The 19,658-nt window shown below is 42.4% G+C and overlaps 1 protein-coding gene across 2 annotated transcripts in view; it reads left to right on the plus strand.

Moving 5' to 3' along the window:
- ds (dachsous cadherin-related 1) overlaps positions 1-16,755 on the plus strand; it is a 430,815-nt gene extending 414,060 nt beyond the window's left edge. The window contains exons 15-18 of one of the 2 annotated variants that reach the window (XM_087351708.1): positions 1,137-1,469; positions 10,439-10,739; positions 11,192-11,329; positions 11,411-16,755. In XM_087351708.1, the coding sequence (XP_087207834.1) occupies positions 1,137-1,469; positions 10,439-10,739; positions 11,192-11,329; positions 11,411-14,039 (3,401 nt within the window). In that variant the 3' untranslated portion in view covers positions 14,040-16,755. The remainder of the gene's footprint in view (positions 1-1,136; positions 1,470-10,438; positions 10,740-11,191; positions 11,330-11,410) is intronic. The other variant, XM_087351709.1, reaches the window with a different exon arrangement.
- Positions 16,756-19,658: the final 2,903 nt, after the last annotated feature.

Raw genomic sequence — 19,658 nt, forward strand, 5'->3', positions numbered from 1 at the left:
GTATTGCAGCTTGCTTCTTTCAGTGTACGGAAAGGATCTGCAGGGGTTCCAGTCAGCTGTTCGCGCAAGACGCGTACGTTGTTGGATTAGAGTGGACCACGTGATTAATTTTTTCTGCTCGGTGAGGATTATCATGCACAGTAAATTGAAAAGGACAAGTAAACGTGGCAGTGACTTGTTTGAAACTTAACTGGAAGGCTTGCTGAAAAATGCGTTTATCCCCGATGTGCAGTTGCTAAATCTCTCTCATGATCGATTAGAATCCTCTATCCGACAGAAGACAGTTTTGTATTTTATTCCGTTTCCGACTTGGGGGTTTCTTTGGAAGCTGGTTTGTTATATGTTTCGGACACTTTACTTATTTTCAAATTCTGAAGTTTCTGTTTCGTATTTTACACATACGATCTAGAGGAGCATGGTTTAAGAAAGTCTCTTTTTTCTCTTACAAATAAGAAAATAAGTTCCTTGTCAAAATATTTTTATGTTTCTTATTATTAATGTTATTTCGCTAATTTCTTTATGTTTTATGCATCAGACGATAAGAAGACTTGAAACTATTTGTGATCTCTTCTAGTTTTATCTCTGTCTTGTTATTTAGAAGACACAATTCTTGAGAGTGTCGTCTGTTGTGAGATTGGTTTTGCTTTATTAGATTCTGGCTTATAGTTTAATCAATTTAACATTAAGAACAGGGACTTATAAAAAATTACAAACTCATTTGGAAAATATTTGTGTTCCACACTGGAGTACACCTTTCTGTACAGTAGAATGTAGTTATCCGATCGAAACTGGGCCAACGGACGGTCGGATAATCAAAAATGTAGTATAATGTAGAAGAGCAGTGAGAAAAGAGAGTAAATATAAATTAAATGTACATTACGAATGAAATACAATACTGCTTCAAATAAAAATGGGTATATGCTTCTGAGCCTCCTTTCCTTTGCGGCAAGGTCACGCCAGCGTCTGGACACTAGAACTTCAGAAGAAACTGAAAAGGTTAAAAAATGTAGGAGTTTGGTGGGGTGCTGATAAAATGGAACGTTACGACATGGCACGTCGGAAAAAAAAAGAGTGTCGGATAACCGAAGGTTTGTTAATCAGCGCTCTAGTATTATTTAACTTTCTGTTTGCTCCAGGTACGGATGTTGGCACAGTGCTGACCGCTGTCACTGCAAACGACGTGGATACGAACCCGGCTCTCACATACGGATTCTCGGCAGACAGCGATTCAGAAGGTGGCAGCAGCGAGTCAGAGGCGTCTGGTTTGGGCGTCTTCAGTATCGACAGGTTCAGTGGCAAGGTCACTCTCGTCCGACGTCTGGACTTCGAGTCTCGGCGCGAATACCGCCTGAGAGTAACAGCTTCGGACACCGCCCATACCGCCCGCACCGTGCTCACCATCAGGGTGACCGATGTAAACGACAATCCTCCCATCTTCCTGCAGTCCTCGTACCAGGCAACTCTGTCGGGTGAGTACCACGGCGTGTTCGTTTTCGATAATATTGGTTCGACTCTGCAAGCGAATCCTGTTATTCATCCACATACTTGGCTGCGACCTTTCCTGGACGACACGTTTACTATCAGGAATCCATTGTTTGTTCCTGTGTTTCATTGGTTCTTTTCGCCCCTTCTCAGTAAACATTCAGGTTTGCTTCACCTACTCTGTGAGTAGTCTGAAAACCGTGTTCAAAGAAGATTCAACTGTAAGGCACCAGAGAAATGAACGAAAACATTTCTGTCATTCAAGCGCTTGCGGAAAAAATGTCGGTTTCGTTTTCAGCGCTCGCGCAGTTGAAGCTCGCGTGTGAGCGCACGTATGTTGTCTTTCATAAATGTAGAGCTCAGCCAATGAGTATCATTCAGTTTGCTCGTTTGTTTCTGTCTTTCGACTCGTAATTTTCCCTCCATTCTGCATGGGACAAGTGAGAAGTAAGTAACCTTTAGTCAGGATCGCCTGCTGAATACAAATCATCCTGTGGTGTCTGGGTAAGTGTGTCGGTAATAAGAGAGTGCTGCCATTCCCCGCCAACAGCCACTCCGCCCAGTGAAGTGTCGTTATTTGTGATCCCCTGCTCGCCAGATCTCGAAAGTGTTTTATCGCTGCTTGTAATCTGATTCCCGTAATTATGATAGTTTTCTTGCCTTCTTCAATTGATGTGTTGCGCGCGTCGTAAAATTACCGTCCGTGATCCTTAGCCGGATCACTTATGAAGCAGAAGGTTATGTTTCTAACATGGACATGCTGTAGCTCAGGCGGTTTCTCATCGTGCAGACCCGAGTTTGAGCCCAGGTCAGTGCATGTGATGGAACCGGTTTTTCACCTTCTCCTTTGGTTTTCCTCAGTCACTTTTCCGCGATTGCTCCATATTCATTCTTGTACCGTGTGAGGGATGGTAAAGGACCCACAGGCCCAGTCTCATCCTATCGCGGGGGGGGGTCTGAACCCAGAAATACAACCGCGATATCTTCGCTGTCGTCAGATCATAAAATTTCGCTTCAGATGTTATTCCAATTTATCCAGAGTGTGTAACTGGTTAAAACTTTAACGGAAGGCGATGCAAATACAGTTCCACCCCAGTCCATTTTAATTCACCGCTTAATAATTCTTACTAATTAATCTCTGTAGATGGCAGAGATCCAACGTTCAGCTGAAATGGCCGTTGCTCTGATTTATGCTTGGGAAGTCACGGGTTTGAGTCTCAGCTTGGAGCCGGATATTATAACAGGATTTTCAAGTTTTACTCCGTACATACACTCACATTCCTCCATAGTATCTTGAAATAGACCGCTTCCTTCCGCATCCTTTCCATTCACTATACACGATAACGTGTTTATACGTCGGTATTAAATTACAAAAAATTAAACTTTTTTTGCGTGTAGTATGTGTTCATTGCATTTTGAGAGTGCAGTCCAATTAATGGACGTCGTTCACGTTCTGTAGGTGAACTGTTCATTCGCATCAAAATTCTGCAGTTTCTGTACTTACCAGAGAAATGCGCGGACAGATACCCACGCTCTGGGTGGAGACTGCCCCAAGTCGTCCTGTAATGGCTGCAAATGTCACAAGTGACAATGTTCGGTACCATTTCTTCCTCTTTCTGTTTTCATGCGACGAGGCTTAGCTTCACTCAGCAAACCGGTATTCTTGCTATTTTAACTTTCATCAATTTCCCCCTCCCCCCTCAGACCCGTCTTTTCGCAACAATCTGGCCTGTTCGAAATGTGACCACGTCCAATACGAAGTCTAGACTGCGACGTCACACTATTGTTACGTTATGAAAGCCAAGAGAGTGCAGGCGGGCATGGAACAGCTGATTGAATTTGTTAACTATTTAAGTGCATGATTGTTGATTAGTTCTTGGTGTATTCGCAACAAAAAATATTTTAAAAATCGTCTTATTAGTTTCGCCATGTCTGTCTGTGCGTCTGATTGCAACAACCAGGAACTGCTGTACGTCTTATAATGAAATTCGATGTTGGGGAGTTTTATTAAAGTTTGTCGGCATTCCAGCGAGACATGTTTTGAACTAAAGTGGCAAAGAAATGGAAATCGGCGCCATATTATCCATACAATTTTTACACTAGGCTTTACAGTTTTAGAGATAATTTATCTAAAGTTATTATTAAGGAATTAGACGTCTAGGGGCAATAATAGAACGAATGAGCCGGAATTATTACGTTCTTCAATCATTTACTAACCTTTTGTGGATTCTCGGCTCAGGTTTAGTGGCTATTACCGACTCTCGACACAATAAATTGATAAATTTTGCACTTTAAAACAAACGTTGCCTCTGCGGAGTCGTGGCGTGTCGCTCTGTTTTCGGACGGTCAAGCCGTATAATTTTTCTCTCTCGGAATTCTATCGGTGGTCCATACCGGTAACATAATTTCAAAAAACTTTAAATTGATAAATATTGGGAAAAGGATGAAGCCCTGAAGATGGAGACCGCAACATTTTTCAGAAACACCGCTGTCTACGTGCAAGGCCAACATCGATATCTTTACCAATGTGAAATCCTCAAATCTCGTAATGAAAAATCTGTATTGTGCGTTGGTTAGTTAGTGTCAGTACATTTGTTACGTACAACAGATTTGGAGAATGTTGCGATACAACTTATTTTTCCCTTCTTCATTAAATATCTCCATTTGTATAATTTCCATTCGCAGTTTTTTTGAAATAGAGCTTCAACTCTTGTTGTTGCGATGGGGAGAGAATACGTCTCTGTGGAATTGGCCTTTGTTCATCTCCCAGGTAGAATTAAAGTGACAGGAGAAAAACTAAAAAAGCTTGGAGACAGACCGGTCCCAATACGACTTTGTCCACTGCAAATCTAACACCTGGACGCAAAGTCGGTGATAAGCCGCCTAAGCACCTGAGCTCATACTTTTGGAGGTGATTTTACAGTAGAACCAGAAAACAGGTTTTCAGTAGACATGTTGTCTGTACGGCCGAAACTGGAGTTGACATTGCAGCAAGAGATGCAGAAGAATAAGAAGCAGCAAAGTAGCAGATAGCATTTGGAGAATCACGCGCCAAATACGTGGCTGCTTTGTACTTACGTAGTGGATAGCTCGGATTTCGGCTACTAATATTCAACAATATTTATATTTTGCGAAGCATCGGCAATTTTCAAATATCGTAGAATGGATTTTAACCTTAATATCTGTTTACAACTGTCGATAGACCCATTAATGGAAATTGCTAATATGAACTCAGCTGAATCTGCAATATATACATTATTTAATGCAACTCAATGTCGCTGTGTTAGTAGATAAACTTATTCACAAGTTGATATTCTGTCATGATGTCATAATCGTGTGTGATGGTGTAGTAGTGGATGATTGGCTGTGAATTGAATAAGAGCTTGAATGTTGTACGTACTTAGTTTGCTGGTTTTTGGTTGAGAATTCCCGAGCATTTCGAATTGAGTGGTATTACCACCATGCCTCAGTCTATTTGAATTAAGTATTGCGATCCGAGAACGATGTATAGTCGTGCGTCATCATAGTAATGCAGATTTGGATCTTAGAGTTCTGTCTGTATCCGAAAAACGTCTCGAGTTTATTATGACAACTCTATAAAGAAAATTTAAAGTGACTTCCGTGTGTTTTTTTTCGCGATTGATGACTGTCATTGATGAGCAGTTGAATACGCGTGGATGAAAACGGCGTATTTAATTGAATTAATGCTTTAAGTATAGACAAATTGTCGGATCCATCACCGCCTTGATGATGGAGGCATCAAGTACTTGTGAAATGTCTGAAAGCTTCTAACAGACTGACAGCGCTACAACTCAGAAGACAGCCATCTTCGTACTCGCCTCCGTGAGAATGTAAATTTTTTAATATTCTTCTAAATGGGGAAAAAAAAAACATCAGGCACCACGTGTTTGCTTCCTTGGTTATTTGTGCTTTGTGCATCTAGATGTCTACCGTTGGCGTTCCTTCTCCTTCCACGTCTACTCATTTCTCTTGCAGACAGCGCCATCACGACCTAGGACAAGGCATTTGATTGCAATTTGACGATTCCCCTAGTATGCGTATATACACCTACGTAAGACGAAGAGGTAATTATAGTGCGATCCTGTGGTGGCAACACTGCATGTAAAGAGCGTTTCAAATTGTTAAACCCGTACTTGAGGTGTAAAAACGTTTTCAGATGAATTAGTGCCTTAGTAAAGATATCCACTGTAGATTTTATTAAGTATAAATTATGATCGTCCTGTTTTGCAGAGGGCGGACCGATTATTCTCTTAGTCTGCGGCACCGTGGCCTTTATATGAGCGTATTGAACAAAATGCAAAAATGAGCTGGTCGTTGCTGATTAAAACTTTCACCGTGAAGATGGAAACTCCAGTGTTCGTCGAATCGTTGGGAAACTTTAACGAACGATAAGGCTAAACCACGGAAGGAAACATTACACTTCCTAAATGTGCGTTCTTCCAGAGAATGAAAGACGAAATTTTGTTTAGACAGAAAGAAAAGACGTCAAATTACAAGTACATTTGTGGGATAGACCATGTAAAACAGAATATTCTTAACTTATGAATACGTAGTTGTTGGCGTGTTACTGTCTCCCACAAATATTTGAAACTTGCTACATTTTCAAGGGATTTATTAGGTATCTTTATGATTGGTCCTGCATTTTGTATTACATCTGTGACTTTCGTGTTAGATGAAAGATAGTCTGTAATTATTGTCATACAGAAAGCACTTTTTATGGAACCGGTGGAATTTATTTTTATTGTACGCGCCTACATATCACGGCATCGCTCACTCCCGTCGTTCGACTTCAACTGCGATGAAATGTAACTTTCCCACAGTCATAAACCACCTTCGCAATTTGACACGGATTCACGAGAATAATAAAATCGAGATTAAGTAACGTGGTGCAAATGCTTTAACCACATTTTTATTACCGTCTGCTTTGCACTTCAAGCAATCTTATTATCTTTTTCTCCTTTGTAAGGGAGGAGGTGTATGAACATATGAGAACAGTAAAACATGTGGAATGCGAATACTAAAAATTTCTTGTAAAAATATAATAATAGTTTTGGAAGAGCTGAAAAAAAAAACTAAATTTACTATGTTTTGCGCGTGTTTTACGTTCAGTAGCCTGGCATGTCACCTACAAAGTTTCTGGCTTTCATTTAGTTTTAACTATACTATGGTAGTGGAACTCACTTGACCACAATCCCGAGTCAGTTTCCTTAAAAGCGTCCATTTTCTAACACGTCTTCCCGCCAAGAATTCATATTCTTTCCCCCTCCCCTCCAATTTTAGCTACGTTCCCAGCTCACTATAGTCTGTCTAAAGACATGTATAAATCATGACGTTGCTCGTTGTTGGCTCACTTAATCCATCCTTCATAGGCTCAGATATTTTCCTCGGCAGTTTGCTTTTAGACATATATTTATTTCTTGATCAAGTGATTGATTTATATGGTAATAAAGTAAGTATCAGATTTATTATTTCCAGTATCCTGGTTTTTAATATTTTGTAAAATAGGCGACATGATTATAGTTTACCGAACCTGAAGATGGCTGTCTTCTGGGTGTATCGCCGTGTAGCCAGAGGTTCTTGCTGTCTTAATCGTCAGGGCAGTGATGGAGGCAGAAAGTACTGTCCACAGACCAGGAGAAAAGCCCTGCGGGGGAAGTCGTTTCTGGGGCGGTGCAGGGGGAATGTTTACTATCAAGTGGACTAGAGGGCTGCTATTGGTGGGAAGAGTGATACGTCAGAGTTTTACACTACTACACAGACTGAAAATATCAAGCCGTTATGTGTAGCGTGTAGTGAGTGCATCTCTAATGTGTTCTGCGGGTGTTGTGATAATATTCTAGATTAAATCACTGTGCCACTGTGAGGTAATCTTAAAGCTGTACGTATTAGAACACATGAAAGCCCGTCTGTTGTTCGTTCAGTGGTTGTGGAACGAATGCTTTTAGGATGGGTAGTCACTCACCGCGAAATCTTGCGCATGCGCGTATATCGAATTCCTAGCAGGGCTTTTCTCCTGGTCTGTGGACTGTACCTCTGAAACGTCGGTAAACTTCTACCAGACTGCGCGGTATCTCATAAGACAGCCATATTCGCCGCCCTGAGGACCTGAAATCCTTAAACTAACCAGCTGGAGGATGTAAACGTAGAGCATGGATTTTCAGCTTGTCCGAGGATGTTCTGTGCTGCCCACAGGGGCTACACTCCTGTGTCATTGTTTAACCCTGTATGACTAAAAATATTTACCTGGTACCAGAAAACACTTTGTTAATGACACTGTTTGACTATTTTAATTGTATTTGTGATAAACTGCCGTAGGGTTTCAGGAAACTGTCCTCAGTTACAATCTTGCGACCCGCTAGACAGTGAATGTGCTTAATATCCACAGTTCTAGGCACCCTTTAAAATGTCCCACCTACTTCAACAATCAGGAACTCGTCGTTTTGCGTTTATGGATTTCAAATTATTCTCGGTGTAAACAGAGATTGTTTCCTTAAACAGTGTTAACCAATTGATCTTTGTAACGGTGAAGTGTCGTGTTTTCTCTGCGGTACAGACCAAATTATTAAATATTATTTAGACTAGCTTCGGCTTAAAGGGTTAACGAATATAGAGATTTATTCTAAGTAACATCAGGATACAGTCAGTTTATATAAAGTTATGCTTCTTTGAACAATACAGGAATGAGGAAGGCATAAGAAGAACCATATACTCAATTTTTCTCTGTCTTCCTTGTCTCTTCATGTTTCTTATCTTATCTCCTCAATTCTTTCCTCATTTTTATATATTCTTCTTTCTTCTGTTCTACTTTATAGCTCCGGTCTTTGCGAATGAGCAATAAAATATGTCTGAGGTGTCAAAAATATAAGCCTATTTCTTGGTTTATTTTACCCTTAAGTACGTGAGTTCGTTACCGCACACAAGTCGAATCGTTCTTTACAATCAATGCAAATATATTTTACTCTTGTTACATAAATCTCGTTATGTTGGAAAGCTGTCGGTTTTTTCATTCTGTTAAATTTTCTCATTCGTCAGCCAGTTATTTTCTTCGTACTACTCGTGCCTTCGTAGCACTTATTTCTAGTGTCTGGAAAATGAGTAATGTCCATGAACGTACAGGATGATTTGAATATGATGACAGAGCGAGTAATCTTACAGTCAGTAACTGTACATTTTACTGGGATAATTATGCTACTTATCGATAAAGTAATTGGCGTGGAACTAATGAAAATCAGTGTTATCTCATGCATTCTGTGAGAACGCTGCAGTTAAGTTCTTGGTCGTATTACGAATGCCTTAAAATGTACCACGATGTTCGAAATAATTACTGAAAACACAGATAATATTTAGGATGTCTGTAGCTTCAAGAAATTCAGAACAAAATTGGTTTTGTTTATTTTATTTCGTTCTGTAGTTCATTTATTCCTTCTCTTAGCCGTTCTTTGTTGCTTTCTCTGTATCTGCATGTTGGTTTTATTTATTTCCTTATCCATTTTCTAATCTTTCTTCGTCCTTCCTTGTCTCCTCCTTGCCTCACTGAAGTGTCTTTCGTTCTATCTTTGCATTTATTTTCTTCGTTTCTTTTCCTGTCTTTCTTTTCTCTTCTTTATGTTTTTATTTTTCCGTGTTCTAATTTCCTTCCTCGTCCATTCTTCGCTGTTTCCCAGCGCGCTCAGTGACAGCATGTATGTATGTTGTTTTGCTGACTCTATCCGGCCCGCATAATGAGTATATCCATGCCTCCTCCCCCGGGCGCATTGCGACCGCAGCGATCATATCGGACCCGTTTGGAGAGAAACAGAGATCACCGATGTCTGTATCCTTGTCGGACATCCGCAACTCCACATAGTGTCGTCTCACTCCTCCAAACCTTCAGTCTTTCTTCCTTATAAAGAACATTTTAGACTGCGTCCACTCGAATTACGGCAGACTACCGCGTTCGTTGCTTAAATTGGTCTACCCTCTTCGAGACCTGTCTTATAATTTTCAAAAGACTTCTTGTCTTTATGTTTCGCGTCTCTGAAATGAAACATCACACTCCTTACTGTGCCCATTCTTCTGCGATGCCTCAGTGTTAAGCCATGTGAAACTTTCGTAAGAGGAACGGCGGCCAGCAATCATTATTATCCAGATATGATCCCTACAGAATCAGTTTCATCTGCCAGTAAATTGAATCGCTGCGATTCGACTCCCGTTCAGGACATGGGTTTGACTCTGGGCCCACATAGCCGCCTTCTAGACAAATTTTCCCCTGAGATAATTCGGCCGGTGTATGAATTTTACCATTTTCCTCCCTGAAGTTCCAAGCTAAGGAATGCATGGAGCCTTGCCTCCACTCTCCCATGTGCCTTCATGACGTGGTTTCTAAGTTCAGGTGTTTTATTCTGTACCGCAGTTTACAGAACACAACATGTTAGCTTCTTCCCATTTTCATTCGTTTCTCTTTCGCCAGTTTGTTGCTAAGTGATTATAACCAGCTTTATATAATGCATAAAACGATCGATGCCCTTCTGGTCTGCTTCTTCGTAACCGTTTAATGGTTAAAGGGTTTACTGTGCAGCTCATTGCTTGTATATATAATAAAACATCTGTGATATCACATCGCTTCATTTGCATGGCTTCAGTTTAATGATATTTAAAAATAATTTGGTTTAAGTAGTATAAAGTCTGGTTCAGTGTTTCTTTCTTGCAGTCAATTAGCTTCCGCGTCATGTAGCATGTTAAGTACGAAGAAGTGTTATGGACGATTGAAGTAACTTCACTACTTCAGTACATTTTATTTTAAGAAAACCCAGTGTGCATAACGGAGCGTTTAGCTAACATTAAATCAGGGAGGTTAAAATTGTGGCCTTGAAAGGGTCAACTCGTTCCACCCGACCTAGTTCCCTTGGTCAAACATGGTCCGCATGACCTCTTGGAGTTTCATGTATGTTTGCAGAAGGAAGTGACCCGAGCTACGCGGTCCTGAATGTTAATGCAAGCGACGCTGACTCCGGCGAGAACGCCGAAGTGCATTACTCTCTCCTGACACCAGTGAAGGGCTTCACGGTGGATCAAATGACAGGAACCCTGTACGCTAACAGGAGTGGCATCCCGTCGTCTCTCATGAAGCAGGACATCCAGCTGGTCATCGTCGCGACGGACTCCGGACAACCGCCCCTCTCCTCTAGCGTCGCTGTTCGGATCCACGTTAGTGACGGGGTCAGCGTCAGACCCAGATTTGCGCAGGATGAATACAGGTGAGTTACTCCCTCCTCTGGTGTATTTTCACGGCGGCGGATATAAAGGATCACTGTCTTCCGGGATGTCGCGGCTTGTAGAAATTGACCGACGTTTCAGAGGTGATTACTACCTCCATGAAAAGAGCGATGAGTCACCTCCTCCATTGTCGTTCTGATGGTGATGGCAGTCAGAACCTCTGAAACGTCGATCATTTTCTGCCAGACTTCGCGTCAGTCATCTCCATAATTCCTGTCTTGTTCTGCCCCAGCACCATCGTCACCTTATGAAAGGGCTTACTGAGTGTCTGCTTTGCTCAAGGAGGAATTTACCTGAAACGTTTATTTATAAATGCAGCCAAGGAGCGTATGTTTTTGTTCTTGATAGAGCTACTGAGTTTCTTTCGTATCAATACAAAGTGATTGTGCAAATAAATAATCCCATCGTGTTGTCATTGGCCGTGTCATTACAGGGTGCATCTCAGAGAGGATTCGCCATGTGGGACAACGGTTGTGAAGATCGCAACACCAGAATTGGCCATGGAAGATAACAGGAACGTCTTGTTCTCCATTTATGATGGGAACATGGGCGGAGCCTTTCAAGTTATGAGGTATTATTCCGCTCCGCATTTTTAAATTCTCTGTGGTTTTGAATTCTGGAAAGTTTCACTAACATGTCCGCCTTCTTTCAGTCCCAGCGGAGATCTCGTGTTAATAAAGACGCTGGATCGAGAGACTGAAGATTCCTACACGCTCCGAGTGGTGGCCGGTGAGCGTAACTCTCCCCCCAACAACGTGACTGCTGTCATGGTACACGTGATGGTGGACGACGCCAATGATAACCCCCCTGTGTTCCAAGGAAATGGTGCAAGAGGTTATGATATCACAGTCAGCGAAGGAGCGAGCCTAGGTCATTCTGTTATCAAAGTAATGGCTACAGACGCAGATCAGGCAGGAGGACCCAATGCCGAACTTGTGTATGACATCACTTCCGGAAATGATCGTGACCTGTTCGCTTTGGACCCGAAGACTGGAGTGTTGAGCGTCAAGAGGACTCTGGACTATGACGCCGGTGTTACAGAGTACATGTTGGTTGTCAGATCGTCAGACAGCGCGGAGTTACCTAAGGACGCGCCACTGTCGACGGTGACAAGTGTTCGTATCAGATTGAAGGATGAAAACGACAATGAACCCAAGTTCCCAGTGTCAGAGTATCTCGAGTTTGTGGGGGAGAACGAGCACGTGGGGACGGTAGTGTTCACAGCAAGAGCGACCGATCTCGACAAGGGTGTGTATGGCAAGTTGAACTACTCCATCGTTTCGGCTGCGGCCTCTGGCTTCACGGACGTTGAAGACTCTTGGAAATTGTTTCGTGTAGACCCATCAACAGGTCTGGTTACAACAAACGCGGAGTTTGACTACGAGATGCGGAATCGTTACGCGTTCACTCTACGCGCAAGTGACATCGGGGGAAGAACGGCCAGTGTGCGTGTTCGAATTGAAATTGAGAGCAGAGATGAGTTCCATCCACAGTTCACTGAACGGACTTACCGATTTGTTCTGCCACCGCCATCCGCGTCCTCTTCTGGTCACCTCCCTGTCGGCTACGTGGTCGGCCACGTTGCTGCCACAGACAGGGACAAGGGACCAGATGGCCGGGTGGTGTACCAGTTGACCACGCAGCATCCCTATTTCAAGATCAACCGCACCACCGGGGCTGTTATCGTGAAGAAGAAGCTAGACAGTGCTGCTGCCGCGCTAGAGGCGGGCAGAGACGTCAGCCTTGTTGTGACGGCTAGTTCAGGTCGACAGGGATCGCTGACAAACATGACGGTGGTGGAGTTGGCACTAGACCCACTGGCGGACAGGGGAACCAACCTCGCCAGCAGCACAGTCGATGCAAACAGTAATAACACGACGCTGGTCTCGGGGTCTGGCGGGCTTGCAGACTGGGCGCTCGGACTCCTCATTGCGCTGATATTAATCGTGCTGGCGTTCGGAGCCGTGTTTTTGTTCCTGCACGTGCGCAACAGACGACAAAAGAAGGTCAACAAACAAGCTTTGACCCCAGGCACAGCTGTCGGAAGCCCAGAGAGTTTCGTGGACCCGGGCGCGTTTGACACAATCCCGATCAGAGGTGGTGGAGGCGTGCAGGGTACCGCAGCACAGTTTGGCCCGCCAAAATATGACGAAATTCCCCCCTACGTGGGAGGACCCGTGGTTCATCGCAACAACAACAGCAGCAGCTCCAACTCGGGGGCTGCGACCACGTCCGAGTTGTCGGGGTCCGAGCAGTCTGGCTCCAGCGGGCGGGGCTCCGCTGAAGACGGCGAAGACGTGGAGGATGAGGAGATCCGTATGATCAACGAAGGTCCGTTGCAGCGTGACTCGGGGATTCACAGGCAGACGGACGACGTCGACGACGACAACCTGTCCGATGTTTCGGTGCACAACACTCAGGAATACCTGGCGCGCCTTGGCATCGTGGACACAAGCAACACAGCGGGTGGGCCTGTTCCCAGCAACGGCAAAGGCGTGCCGATGGACATGTTTGATGAGGAAGGGGCAGGCGAGGCAGACATCACGAACCTCATCTACGCAAAACTGAAGGATGTGGGCACAAGTGAGCGCGGCAGTAGCGCTGAGGATGGGGGCGGGGCCAGTGGCGGTGTGGAACACGTGATGGTGATGGGGGGGTTCGGTGAAGTGAATGGAGTCGTTGCGACACACCAGCCGTCTATGACGGGGTCGCTCAGTTCGATTGTGCACAGTGAGGAAGAGTTGACCGGCAGCTACAACTGGGACTATCTGCTGGACTGGGGTCCCCAGTACCAACCTCTGGCTCACGTGTTCTCAGAGATCGCCCGGTTGAAGGACGACACGGCGTCGGTTCAGAGCACGAACAGCGGCGCCTCATCGGGAAAGGGCAAGGCGGCGATAGCACCCCACCCCCCAGCAATTAAGACAGTGCCCCCACCCCTCCTCACGAGCGTTGCTCCGCGGTCAATCGCAGCGCCCGTTCTCGCGTCCCGGACAGCTGGGGGCGCTCATTCTGCTAGTCACCATGGCGCGGTATCCACCCAGGGCGGCCAGCAGCTCCTCATGTTGCCTCGCTCGCCTATCAGCCATGATGCATCTGGTGCAGGCTTCAGTACCTCCACTGCCATGTCACCCAGCTTCTCGCCCTCCCTGTCACCTCTCGCCACCAGGTCACCCTCCATATCTCCGCTCGTCACACCCGGCATCCCCACTGCCCACCACGTGCGACAGGCACAGCAGCCCCAGAGAACGGCAGTCGCCGAGACAGAGCTCAGGATCTAGCCTGCAGCTGTCTTTCAGTTAGATCTGTAATAACAGCGTGCTAGGGTGCTCAAGGTCTCTTTACGAGGTGTCCGACACTGACAGGTTAGTTCGGCTGTCGTATCTCCAGTATTGTCTCTTGTGAATGGTTGGAAGCGGTTTTTTGGAAGTGTTAATGGGTATTTTCACTGCCCGTGGCCTCCTTCAAGCTTCTTTCAACCAGCCGTAGTGCTTCAGGTTGTATAATTGCCATCCAGTTTTGGGCAAATTCAATAGAACTTACAAAAGAGACCTCTGTGTACAAGATAGAGAACTGAAACTGCAAACAATATGTAGTGCCATCTATGAACGTACTACTGAGATATGTGTTTAAAATCTGGCCTTCAAGCATCTGTCGCTTGGGACTGTGGGAGACGAAACAGCGGGAAGCGAAATCAGATCGGATTACAGCGTGGGGCAATGATGATAATTTATCTGCAGAAGTCTGCAATTGAGAATGTGCTAAATATCCAAAAGTGACAAGTATTCTACAGAATTTGTACATTTCTCTTCTGATGGTGCAAACTATATTATTTTCTTTTAATTATCATAAAACTTTCCTTCAGAATTTTTACATTCATCCATGAAGGTGCTAACAAAATTTTATAATGTTAGGAGGGGAAAAAATGGTAATACTACATTTGCATAAGATGGTGCTCCATTCTGAATGTTTCTGCCCTGAAATCAGTGATTTCAAACATTTTACTGCTGTCAGCTTAAATTGGCCACCAGCCGTTAATGATAATACTCTGGGTACCACTGAAAATGGGAAGCACTGCCTGAATAAATATAAAACATTTTAATGTCCATATTAATTGTGTATGGCACATCTCAGACATTTTGAGGCCCACGGCCGCAGGAGAGAAAATAAAAGCCGCGAATGTCTGAACCATGATAGAGTCTTAAGTAATGGGACGTCTATATAAGGACAAAAATCTGAAATACATTACTGGAGGGATATGCGAAAAATAAGTCAAGAAAGAGATGTGACGATGATCTGCGTCCTGAAGAAGATCAAGATTGGTTAGGAATAATGCGATTGTCTCAGGAAGTTGAGGAATTCAAGGTCATATGAGATTTGCCATTTTGCCAGTATTAAAATTCGTGTATTAGTAATTTTGTCAATTTGTGATTTGAAATCGGGGAGAAATTTTTGAATGAATGTTTACAGATCTCAGGCGCGTGTAACTGAAATTTTAATTTCACAAGGGATATTTTGAATGAAGTCACGTGAATCCAATTGTTAATACAAGAACACTGTTAATCAAAATCGGGATCATATATTGCCGCTTACTTAAACTATATTCATTTGGATAGCTCCATAACTACCAGTAATTAAATCAATATTATATTAGTTTAAAATCATCGTATAATATTTTAATCTTGTGATAACTGTGAATGAGCCAAAGTATCTCTGAAGCTAGAGGACTGTTTTATTTGTTATGGTCCTTATGCTCAGAAATATATATTCCCAGACGAAAAGAGTTGCTGTTATCTGCAAAATACAATGAACTAAAATATAAGACAGAATATCATAAATTCTTGGAATAAAATTTTATACTCTAACCTCATCACAAGGGCCCACGAATGAGCATACCTAAAACAATGTACGAATTCCTCAGCTTCCTAGGTTATGTAGTACTTATTATCTCGTTTATCTCACCCCGCTGAACACAGTGATACCAACATTTTGGTATAAGAAATACGTATTTTGCTATTGTGAAACGGGTTTTTAGTCTTTTTGTATTCAAACGTGTCCTGATGACTGAGTTCAATAAGCCAAAGGCTTTTTTTTCATGTGTTAAGTGAAAAGAAATGAGCGTTTCAAATAAACATACTGAAAACATATTCCCACATTGCCTTAATAAACATTCGTAATTAAGGTGGGAGAGTATTAATAAGAAATGCGTGTGAGAGTGTATTTGTGTAAATATATATAAAAAAAGGTGAATCTGTGAAATACGTAAAAGAAATTAAAGTTCGTGTACATACGTATAAATATTAAAAACATTTTAGGACAAAATGGACGACCATGTTCAAGCAACTTGGTAACGCATACCTCGTTTCGATATGAAATAATTTGGCAGATGGACACTGTCACAACAACATACTATTATTGCTCAAGGATCTGCCAGATGAGAACGTATTCTCCACCACCGAAACGAAATGTTGGTTACTTACAACAAGTGCCATTATGACAACAAACGCTTATCCAGAAGTATACGAAAATGTAGCTTGTTCCATTTGTGAATTTGCATATTATTGCAGTACTATTACTGCGACGTAAAACTACTTAGAAACAAAATTGTATTTGTGATATTCTGTTCATACACATAGCTTTAATGTGACAGCAGTTTAGACCAGTGCCTTTTCATCTCTCGTTTTGTTAACCTGTAACTTCTCTGTTCCAAAGCCGTCCAGTCTCTGTGTAGTGTTTTCACCAGTTCTGCAGGGTTTGCGTACAAATAAATGAAAAAAGAGCTCTCTCTCTCTCTCTTTCAGCCCTTCTGTTTGTAGTAGAAATGTACAATATAATAAAACCCCAAGGTATGAAACTGAGGTAATATGTATAGTCGGATTATATCCTGCGATGGGTATAACATCATGTACTTAAAGTATACTTTGTACAAACATTAGGTTTCTACTGATTTATGAAGTAATAAAATCATTTTGTAATAAAGATTAGTTTATTTGATAATTTGAACTGTGTTCCAGTTCGAGTAATTTCCAGTGACTGTACCTACGCCAGCTCGGGACCTTGTCCTTTATTCCTCTCATATAAAAATACGGTGGCCCTAGTAGCAACAAAAACGCTGAGGAATGCGGTGAGGTAGTTGACCCTGGGACTACTTGAGTGGTCGTAGTTCTAAAATTTGCTACCAGGTGGTGACACGTCGCTTGTAAATGTCTGCCATCTATTGGACCGAGAATAACAAAAGTGCTTCAATATAATTAACATTCTGGCATACATTTTTAATAATATATTTATTTTAGGAGAGCGTGCAACATAAAAAATTCTTACATTATTCTGCTTTATCTCTATAAAATTTCATAGCGTATTTGATAAGCAATAATTTGTAGATTCTTGGTAGATGGCAGGACAAGCGGTAGGTTTGCCCGCCCGCCATCTATCCAGTGTGTGTTAAATCCAAGTGATCAGAATACTTTATGATACTCAGTATAGATGCCGTGCTAGTTCTCTTCGACTGCTACTGCTGCCTCGTTGCAGGGTATGTAACTGCTTACGTTTCTATTAGTCATGAAACCAGTGTGGCAGTTGTTTTGATGGTTAGGAAACTGTCAGCATCAATCAACCAACTTTTTGGAAGCAGTAAGTAATGAAATGAGATAAATTGGTAATTATATTTTTCGGTTTCATCTTGTGTTTTATACTATCGATGTTACAGTCGTGAAGGAACCAGTTTCAAAACGAACTTCACTTGTTTGTTCTGACAGTAATTTGCAATAAATGTCATGAAACTATGAACGTTATGTGCGTGTGTTGTGACATGAGACATCCTTCTTCAGCTTGTGATTCTTATGTGGAGGTCCCTATACCTACACAGAATAGCGTTGTATAAGTGCTTCCCCGAATGGGATTTGTACCCGATAGATACCCACTTTCGTTCGGCCTTGCTACCTAATGTACTGATTGAGGCTTCTAGTTACTTGAAACTATTGCTGGGATATAATTTAAACGGGCCATATCCATTCGTTGCTTAAATTCATCGTTCACAATTATCCTGCCTAAGAATTGTCTTTAAATAACTCAGAAATCAGTGAGTGAATTATGCTGTTTCCAAAATCGATGTATTTCTGAAGCCTAATGAAGAATGGAATACAAAGTCTCCTAGACGAGTTAGAACGACCACAAACGTATAAAATGTACAAAAATATAGTTTTTTTCCTTCAAACTACGCTTATCATGCAAACCAGGGTCGGAGCGTTTATGTTAGCAATATTAGCACGACTAACACTTTGAAAAACGTAAAATATGAAGTCACGTTTAAGTGGTTCAAGTGTATTGCATACATTCGAACACAGCAGAACCGATCAAATAACATTCATCGTTGACCAGCTACAACCATCTCGTTCAAGCTTGTTTTCCCCGTCGGTTGGCGCAGGCGCAAAACAACAGACAAGGTATTAAGCTACATGCGACCTGGCTTTGACGTAACGCGCTCTATCACATTTCTCACGAGTATCATGTTGCAATTTGTGATTGTGCATCTTGGAAAAGGAAGTACGATGTATATACTCAATTGTCAACTCCAGCCACGGGAATTTTGAACGTGCCACACTCCACCAATGATGCAAGCACAATTACATTTTCATACGAACTGTGAATTTACAGTTTAGTATTTACAAACACGGCAGCATGTATTTAAGACGTATTAATCGTGTTACGCGATTCATAACAAACTCCGTTATCTTCTGCAGCCCTGAGCCACATTCCAAAACCATATTTCTTCATAATCCATTTAAGTATTTCCAGTTTATTAACGACTATATCCGTGTTTCCAAAATTGTCTCTTTCCTTTCTTGAGGCTGTCTTCTGGGTAGTAGCTCCGTGTAGTCTTGTATAAATTTACTAACGTTTCAGGGGTCCTTTCTGCATCCATTATCAGGGCTACACGGCGCTACAACCTAGAAGACAGTCATCTTCTTCTCTTCTGGTTTTCCGAATTCAATTCTGTACACGTTTCTCATCTCTCACTTGCGTGCTACATGCCATCCATCCGTCTATTCTTGATTTAAGGACTCTAATAATGAACTAATTGGATAAAGGATCTAATTGTGAATTGTCTCATTGTATCAATGTTTTCCTCAGCACCGTGTTCTGAGACTAACTTAATCCCACAGAGACATAGTCCCACCTCATTTTAGCCATAACTGTTATTTTTTGGGGTAACAACAAGGTAAGTCTCGCGAGAAGTGCTGGCGCATGCGCAAAGGACTGATTTTGGTCGTATGAGATGGACCCGTCCGAAGAACGCGTTAGAGGGGTGTCAGCTTCAGTTGGTTTGTAGCTCTGGCTGTGCGACCCCCACTGCCACTGAACTCCCCTCTCCCGGCTAACATGTCGCGCATTTAGGTGCAACCACTACTCGCGCGACCTCTACACATTCAAAACGTGAGATAAAATTAGACAGAAAGAGAGAGCTATAAAGAATTTTAATTTACAATTAATTTACTCTACTTGCACCATTCCTATCGTTGCAAAATAAGTATTACATCCCGAGACTATATTTCCATTGCTTTACAATCTCGCGACTGATTATGTCATGAAAATAAATGGATTCTGAGCATGTAAAACCAAGTTTCGTTCATAACGATCAGATAGTTAAGTATTCCAACCGCCCGATACATACAGCGAATGCGAAACATAACTACGCCAAAAGCAGACGCTTGTACGAATTTAGTTTTGTAAGAGATTGGCTCAGTTCTTGGGACCAGAATTTAGTTATTAATACTTCATTATTTTTTGCCCCCAAAATGTGTTACAAGTATTTAACCCTTTAAAATGAAAGACCGGTTAATTAATATTTATAAATCAGTCCGTATAGCAAAGAAACAACTGCCATTAGAAAGGAAATTTAT

Source organism: Zootermopsis nevadensis, unplaced genomic scaffold (genome assembly GCF_977971745.1).
Source record: "Zootermopsis nevadensis isolate Lab colony 2312 unplaced genomic scaffold, Znev_1.0 Znev_ptg000020l, whole genome shotgun sequence".
Taxonomy (NCBI): domain Eukaryota; kingdom Metazoa; phylum Arthropoda; class Insecta; order Blattodea; family Termopsidae; genus Zootermopsis; species Zootermopsis nevadensis.